The sequence below is a fragment of the Brassica napus genome, chromosome C6, assembly GCF_020379485.1.
Source record: "Brassica napus cultivar Da-Ae chromosome C6, Da-Ae, whole genome shotgun sequence".
NCBI lineage: Eukaryota > Viridiplantae > Streptophyta > Magnoliopsida > Brassicales > Brassicaceae > Brassica > Brassica napus.
The window spans coordinates 22,836,070-22,844,675 of record NC_063449.1 but is presented as its reverse complement, the minus strand read 5'-3'; the positions used below and the strand labels follow the sequence as shown (position 1 = coordinate 22,844,675).

The window sequence follows — 8,606 nt, the reverse complement described above, 5'->3', positions numbered from 1 at the left end:
GGCCATCGAATAACAAGGTCTAGCTCAATAAGCAGGAAACCTACTCGGCTCGGCGAGTAAGTACATCGACTCGACCCCAGAGTGCTCTTAGCTGACGAAGCCGACTGAAAGTATATGGCTCAAAAGGGGCTCTCCGAAGGCCCATCTACTCTGCCTGCTCGGATAAGGCCCAAGCGACACGTTCAGATAAGGGCACACAAGGACGTGGAGCATATAAAAGGAGAGGAGGCAACAACAAGAGGGGGATCGACACTTTACACACACATATAATGAGTGGCTAGATCTAGGGTTTTAGTCTCTCCTTATCTCTCTTCGCTTTGTACCTCTCCGGCTAGCTCCCTGAGCACCGGCTTGTCTCCTTAACTCTTTGTCACTCTTGTAACCTCTTGGTCATATCTAATAAAACATCTTTATTCATCCCACTTTCGAGTTCTTTCAACCTAGTCGACTGAACCCCGTACAAACAATTGGCGCCCACCGTGGGACTCGAATAAAGTAACGTTCTAGATCTACATGTCTCAAGAAGACGCCACCTTCGGCGCTTCAGGCTGAGAAACCAAATCCTACGCCTGAAGCCGCACCACCAATCCCCGCAGATTTCATGAGCTCCGTCATGGCTCGATTCTCTCGACAAGACAAAGTTCAAAAAACGACCAACGAACAGCTAGCTGCTTTGGTCGCAGCACTCACAGCTCCTGACGGCCAGACGAGCCGTCCCCAACTGATACGCCGTCTCCTCTTCAACAAAAACCCTACGGCGATGGGCGGCAACCACGTCTCAGACGACTCAAAACCTAACGAACCCCTCCCCGCCGACGCTCCCCAGATAGGACCAGATCTCGCGACCATACGCGATATCGCCGAGCTCAAACTCGGCTTTCAGCAAATGAGCTCGAAGATCCATCAAGCTACTAGTGCAGCCCCGCAAATCGAGAGTGTACTCGCCGCAACCTCACGAACCCCTTTCACCAGTGCACTAAACAACGTGCAGCTCAAAAAGATAGAGAAGTTGCCCCTACCGGAGTACAAACCCGGCGGAGACCCCGTCGAACACATGAAAGCTTTCAACATTGCGATGGCACGGGCTCGTCTCTCCGATGAAGAAAGGGACGCTGGCTACTGTAAACTGTTCGTCGAGACTCTCCACGAGCAAGCCCTGACCTGGTTCTCCCAACTCGAAGAGAACTCGATTAGTAGTTTCCGTGACCTATCAGCGGCATTCCTCAAGATATACATTATGTTCACAAAGCGCACCGCTACTGCTTCCATTCTATGGAACCTGTCCCAAACTAAAGATCAGAGCCTCCGCGACTACATGGAAAAGTTCAAAGCAGTGGTCTCAAGGGTCGCGATCCCAGACGACATCGCCATCGATTCCCTGATGAACACCTTGTGGTTCCGCTCCAAATTCCGTGAGGACTTATACCAGAATCCAACCACCTCTCTCCAAGACGCTATCGCTCGCTCTCACAATTTCATCCGAATGGAAGAAGATACAAAGGCAATCATCAGAAAGATGAACGCGGCAAAAACTTCTGCGACAAAAAACGCCGACACTCGGGCAGAACCGCGTCAGCATGCCTCTAGCGACAAAAACAGCCGTAAAGACGGTGACATGTATATCGTCAACGAAAACAACGTACCGATTTCGACCATGGTGGTCCGAGGAGAAGGGTGGAACAAATGGGTCAGAGAGCTCCACTCGCCTGACGATCCAACTAACGCTGTCTGCAGGACTCAACCTGTAATAGCAGCAGGTCCAACGGCGGGCCCTTCCAGAACCGTCGATCTCTCCAAACACTGAAAGTATCATGACGTCAAAGGGCACGATACAACGGAGTGTAAATTACTCTATGCACACTATCTCTCGTCTCTCACCAGCGGCAACTTCAAATTCGAGCCTCTAAAAGCTAATCCCAAAAACAGAAAAAGTTGGAGCAAAAATAAAGAAAGAAGAGCCCAGCGCAAGGCGACCGGCAAAGGCCGACAAAACGAGACGCATCAACAAGACGAGGATAAGGCTCCAAAGGATGACGCTAACGACGACTCTTCTGCTGACGAAGAACAGCCAACTAACCGCAGGCGCATATAAGTTATACTCTCTCAACAAACCCTTTTGTCAGACGACGAAAACGATGATGCACCTGCACCCGGAGATTTGAGAGATTTCCTCAAGCGAAAGCCCGAACCCGAGGACGGTAAAAGTTCCGAAGATACTGATCTTTGGCTAACGCTGAACTCACGAAATTCCCAACGTCTCCTGACCAGTGGTCCTGTCCTGAAAGAGCGTCCAAAACGTTCTAGCAGCAATCTTCGAGACAAACTCAACGCCAACATGTGCGATCTACGCATTCTCCTCAACCGTTCGAAGCCCACAAATCTTCGGAGACAGTTGGAACGAACTAAGACGCCAGGCATTTCTACGCTGCCGCAAAACGACGACGACGCATTCTCTGACCTGCGCGCCTTCTTTAACTTCAAGCTAGTAAACTCGAGACCACGACTAAACGTATTATGGGCGGCTCTCCTCCCTGCGGTAATTCTGTTCGCTCTGTCAAGGATTATCGCCGGCAGGCTGCGACCTCGCAGAGGTGGCCAACTAGGTCACCAAGTCACCCTCCGATAACCTTCTCGCCTGACGACACCGCTGGGATTCACATCCCCCATAACGACCCCCTTCTTGTCGTTCTATTGATTGGGGAGTATGACGTAACGGAAGTACTCATAGACACAGGAAGCTCCGTCAACCTCATCTTCCGCGGGACACTGCAAAAGATGGGAATTGACCTCAATGACATTAAGGCATCATCCAGGACATTAACTGGCTTCAACGGATCTTCTGAAACAATACTTGGGATGATCCGTCTTCCAGTATGTGCCTGTGGAGTTACTCGAACGGTCAAATTTGCTGTCGTATGCACGAAGGCGCCTTATCATGCGATTCTTGAAACCCCTGGATACACTCGATGCAAGTGATCCCGTCCACCTATCACTAGTGCATCAAGTTCCCCGGAACAGACAGAGCAATTAAAACGTTACGAGTAGATCAGAAGGCCGCTCGAGACCTATTGATCGCCACTGTTAAGCTCCAACGTTCTTCTCTACCCGTCAACTCTGTCTCTCCTCCGATCTCCAAAACCTGCCCCCAGAAGGACGAAGTCCTCGAGCTACCCATCGACGACACGGACCCAAGCCGGACTGCACGTATCGGCGCATATCTATCTGAGGATATGCAACAGTCGATCCTCGACTTCCTCAAGAAGAACGTATCTACGTTCGCATGGTCCATGTCGGACATGAAAGGAATCGATCCAGCAATAACGACGCACAAAGTTAACGTTGACCCAATCTTCAAGCCCATCCGACAAAAGAGACGTAAGCTAGGTCTTGACAGGTCGAAGGCTGTGAACGAAGAAGTCGAGCGGTTACTCGGTGCTGGCTCAATCGCGGAGGTACGCTACCCTGAATGGTTAGCAAATCCAGTGGTGGTCAAAAAGAAGAATGAAAAGTGGCGCGTCTGCGTCGACTTCACTGATCTCAATAAAGCTTGCCCAAAGGACAGCTACCCACTTCCCAATATTGACCGCCTGGTCGAATCCACAGCCGGAAATGAGATGTTCACATTCATGGATGCGTTCTCCGGATACAACCAGATCATGATGCATCCTGACGACCGCGAGCATCCTGACGACCGCGAGAAAACGGCTTTTATCACTGATAGGGGAACCTACTGTTTTAAAGTCATGCCATTCGTCCTAAAGAACGCGGGAGCAACTTACCAACGACTTGTGAACCGAATGTTCACAGATAAGCTCGGCGACACAATGGAAGTATACATCGATGACATGCTCGTTAACTCGCTACACGCCGCCGACCACCTCGACCACCTACAAGATTGTTTCAAAACTCTCAATAAGTACGGCATGAAACTGAACTCGGCAAAGTGCACCTTTGGAGTCTCCTCAGGAGAGTTCCTCGGTTACATAGTAACGCAGCAAGGAATTGAAGCCAACCCAAAGCAGATCTCGGCAGTCCTGGACCTTCCAAGTCCGAAAAATAGCAGAGAAGTCCAACGGCTCACGGGCCAGATTGCCGCACTCAGTCGATTCATCTCTCGGTCTACAGACAAGTGTCTACCGTTCTACGACCTCTTGCGCGGGAACAAGAAGTTTATCTGGGACGAGAAGTGCGAAGAAGCATTTACTCAACTCAAACAATATTTAACTACGCCGCCTGTACTCGCCAAGCCGGATGTCGGGGATGTCTTATCTCTTTACGTCGCAGTTTCTCCCCCAGCAGTCAGTAGCGTCCTCATCAAGGAGGACTGTGGCGAGTAAAAACCAATCTTCTAAACAAGCAGGCGTATGAGCGGACCGGAAACCCGATACCCGACTCTCGAGAAGATGGCCCTGGCCGTAGTCGAAGCAGCAAGGAAACTTCGTCCGTACTTCCAGTAGCATTCAGTCGAGGTACTAACATACCAGCCTCTCCGAACGATATTACAAAACACAAACAGAACAGGAATACTGACAAAGTGGGCTATTGAACTTGGCGAGCTTGACATCACCTACAAGAACCGTACGGCTTCAAAGTCCCAAGTCCTGGCAGATTTCTTAGTCGAGTTTGGCTCCGGAACTCGAACAGGACCTCACGCTACCAAACCCAAACTAGATCCTTCACGTCGACGGGTCTTCCACCAACAAAGGTTCTAGAGCCAGAGTCTAGTTGCAATCGCCAACCGGCGAGTTGATCAGACAGTCTTTCAGTTTCAACTTCCCAGCATCTAACAACGAGGCCGAATACGAATCTTTAATTTCCGGACTTCGCTTAGCTAAAGCTGTCAAGGCTAAACATCTAAGCGCCTACTGCGACTCGCAGTTAGTTGCTAGTCAGTTCAGGGGCGATTATGATGCCCGCAACGACTGAATGGACGCCTACCTCAAGTTGGTACAAGGCTTAGCGGCAAAGTTCGAATTCTTCGAGCTCACCAAGGTTCCCAGAGGAGAGAACGTCTGCGCCGATGCCCTCGCTGCCCTCAATAGTAAGCTTCGCGATCAAGTTAAACGAACCATCCCTATACACCGCATCGAGAGGCCAAGCATCGACATCTCAGCCGAACAAACGGTCATTGTGGCACGGATCGACGACCAAGCGACCAATCAAGAGGCCACCATGATGGAAACCAAAGATTTCGATCGGACCCCGACTGTAGAACGGAATTCATCGATTTTCTCGGCGATGGAAAATTCCCAACCGACATATGGGCTGCGCGCCGACTAAAAACACGCAGCGCCCATTACGGCGTCTTAAACCACGAACTCCATCGATGGACCGCAAGCAAAGTTTTCCTCAAGTGCATTCATGGCGACGAAACCGTGAGGGTCATGGTCGAAACGCACGATGGCGGTGGAGGTAACCATTCAGGCGGTCGAGCCTTGGCACTTAAAGTAAGGAGCCTGGGTTTCTTCTAGTCAACGATGAACAAAGACTGCGAGTCTTACACCAGACGCTGCAACAAATGCCAACGACACGCACCAAGCATACATTGCCCAACTGAAATGTTGCGCACAACTACAGCACCATACCCATTCATGCGATGGGCTATGGACATCATAGGCCCGCTTCCCAGTTCTCGCCAAAGACGCTTCGTCTTCGTCCTCACAGACTACTTCACGAAATGGATTGAGTCAGAAGCTTTCGCTAAAGTAATGGACAAAGAAGTCTGAGGTTTCGTTTGGAAGAACATCATCTGCCGCCATGGCCTGCCTTACGAAATCGTTACCGATAACGGCTCGCAGTTCATGTCGGGCAACTTCAAGGAATTCTGCAGCAAGTGGAACATTCGACTGAGCCCTTCGACCCCCCGTTACCTGCAGGGAAATGGTCAGGCCGAATCATCTAACAAGCTTATCATTGACGGTATCAAAAAACGCCTAGATTTGAAGAAGGGACACTGGGCCGACGAACTCGACAGAGTCCTGTGGAGTCACTGTATGACACCAAGAGGTGCGACCAAATCAACACCTTTCTCCCTTGCATACGGTGTCGAGGCAATGGCTCCCACACAGGTCAACGTTACAAGTCTCCGATGCTCAAAAATGCCCGAGTACGTTGAGCTTAACCAAGACATGCTGCTCGACGCCCTCGACAAGATTGAAGAGCGAAGGGACCAAGGTCTGCTCAAGATTCAAAATTATCAGCATCAAATAGAGAGCTACTACAACAAAAAGGTGTGACCAAGACCGCTCGAACTAGGCGATCTCGTCATGCGCAAAGTGTTCGAGAACACTTAAGAACTCAACGCTGGCAAGCTTGGGGCCAGATGGGAAGGACCTTATCGGATACTCACACTCCACAATTCAGCTAAGTCCTGATCAGACATTTAGCTAAAGGACCAAATGGTCGCGCGTCACCTATTCTTCTGATGCATTGGCCGACCAAAAGAGCGAAATCTGAACCTTTTTCCGACTAACGGGTAAGGGGTTGGCCGCCCAAAACTCGACTGTCACTGGAAAAACGGATAAAGAACCTTTCTCTCTAACCCTATCACTCGGCTCCTCGTCCTTCAGAACCGAATAACGTCCTTAGATATTATCTCGACTGAAACGTGACAAGGAACCACGATACTTGAATAACCCAACAAGACGGGATCAACCAAAATCCCTTAGCGAGTTGTTTTGTCGACAATTTGCAAATTAAAGATCAAGGACCTATCGTTTCTAAGGCTGAGTTGCTCTATAAAAACTTTCAGGTTTCTTGAGATTTGATTAACACAATGCAAATATGGATAAAACAACATACAAATCCAAAGTTAGCTTAAAACATCAACTTGCCGACAAGGTAAAAAGATGTTTAACAATACAACAAAGGGGTCCATCAGGACCATGACATCCTTTGAAAAGTAGAAATACAAAAAGATAAAGTGATACAACAACAAGGGAGAATCAGTTCACAGGGTCCTCGGCATTCTCTCCTTCGATCGAAGCCTTCGGAGCAGGGGGATCCTGGGTGCCTTTGGTCGCAGCAGCGTTCGGCCCCTCCAAACCATCTACCCTTGGGAACACCACACCACCAGGAGAAACGACATCTCTCGCGTCCGAAGTAGTCCCTTTGTCTGATACTTCTGATGCTTTCTCTCCTTCGACCGGTTCCGGAGAGAACGCCTTCTCGGTTCGGGCCTCCTCTTCAAGTTCTTCAGAAGAACTGTCGGGGACCTCTACAAGACCTTCGGGTTCTACGGACTCGACCCCCTTTCCTTGAGCTAAAATGCTATCCCCCTCCGAACCCGTCTTCTTTGCAGCCTCAACCTGCTCCGCGGGAGTCGATGTAATATCAGCTGACGGCTCCTCAGACTGGTTTTCAGATCTGCCTTCAAGGGTGTCGCGCGAGGTAAATAGCTGTGATGCTGCCCCCGACCCAATCAAGCCTACGTTTGACCCATACGGGTCAAGAGTAGCCATAAAGTCTTCGTTCACAAACCTCGAAGGAGGGAGTTGCGGGGAGAGGGTGAGGTCGCTTTCAGGCAGCGGGTCGACGCGGAGCTTAGAAACCTCAGCCTCGTAAAGCTTTTCCTGCTCAATAAAGACGTCTATCATCTCTTGCAGAATCGCTGTCCCGCTGTCCCTTATCACTTCGAGGCATTTTCTCGTCCCTGAGGCTTGCCCATATAAGCTCTTTGCCTTCTCGAAGGCATCAAGACGAGCAAGGTAATCGCGGACGCGGCCAAAGCAACGATTCTCCTTATCAGTCATGAGGTCTGGACCACCATCCTTTTGCGAGTAACCTCTTGGATTCGCGAGTCTCTTAGGCGTTGCCTCTCCTTGATCAACGTCGCCATGACAGCCTCCCTCTCCTCATGCAACTCAGCCTTCTCTTTTTTCAAGAGAAGCAATGGCCTGCTCTAGGCGAACCTTCTCCTGAGTGAGCTTCTTGTTCACAGCTTTCCCAGACTCGAGCTTGCCCTCGAGTTCTTCGAACTTCACTCAGAGGACCTCCTTCTCTTCAGCAACCTTATCGCTGTCTTTCTTATTTTCAGCCCTCATCCTCTCTATCGCGCCTAACCTGGCCCGGGCAAGTTTCTCAGAATCCCCCAACTGGATCATCGTCTGCTTCAAGGCGCTGTCGTATTTCTCGACGAGGTAGTTCATACTCCCCGTCACCCTGCAAAAATGATAGAAGAAATTTGCTAAGTAAAGGGAATATCATTTCGATCGACCAAAGAAGAAAGAAAGAGAGAACGTATTACCCGCGTCCTAGTAAAAGCAGCGTCAATGTATTCGTCCTTGAAGTAAAGATCCCATATCGGCGGGAGCTCCCTCGTCCCACCACGAATTTGGCGCGTCAGCTCTGCGCATTGGAGGGGGTTAAAGACCAGGGGAGTCTTCTTGTCGTACGAGAACTGCACGCGATCTGGGAATTCAACCCTCGCCCTCTTCGCGAGCGAACCTCTGGACTGAGAACGTCCTCTCGCTACTGAGACGGGAGTTGTCTTCTCACTAGCAGCAGAGTTAGCCTTGTCACTCGCGACCGACTCGCCCCGGGGTTCACTTCCAGATGCCGAGGCCCCCTTTCCCTTCTCGGAGGGAGATTTGGAAGAAGGGCTCCCT

The 8,606-nt window shown here is 50.3% G+C and overlaps 1 protein-coding gene across 1 annotated transcript; it reads left to right on the top strand.

Moving 5' to 3' along the window:
- The first annotated feature begins 613 nt into the window (after window positions 1-613).
- On the top strand, window positions 614-1,804 carry LOC125588405. The gene has a single exon (XM_048759737.1). It carries the CDS (start codon window positions 614-616, stop codon window positions 1,802-1,804), a length of 1,191 nt encoding a protein of 396 aa, XP_048615694.1.
- Window positions 1,805-8,606: the final 6,802 nt, after the last annotated feature.

Coding starts and splice junctions, on each gene's coding strand:
- LOC125588405 (XM_048759737.1), top strand. CDS start 614: ATGGCTCGATTCTCTCGACAAGACAAAGTTCAAAAAACGACCAACGAA.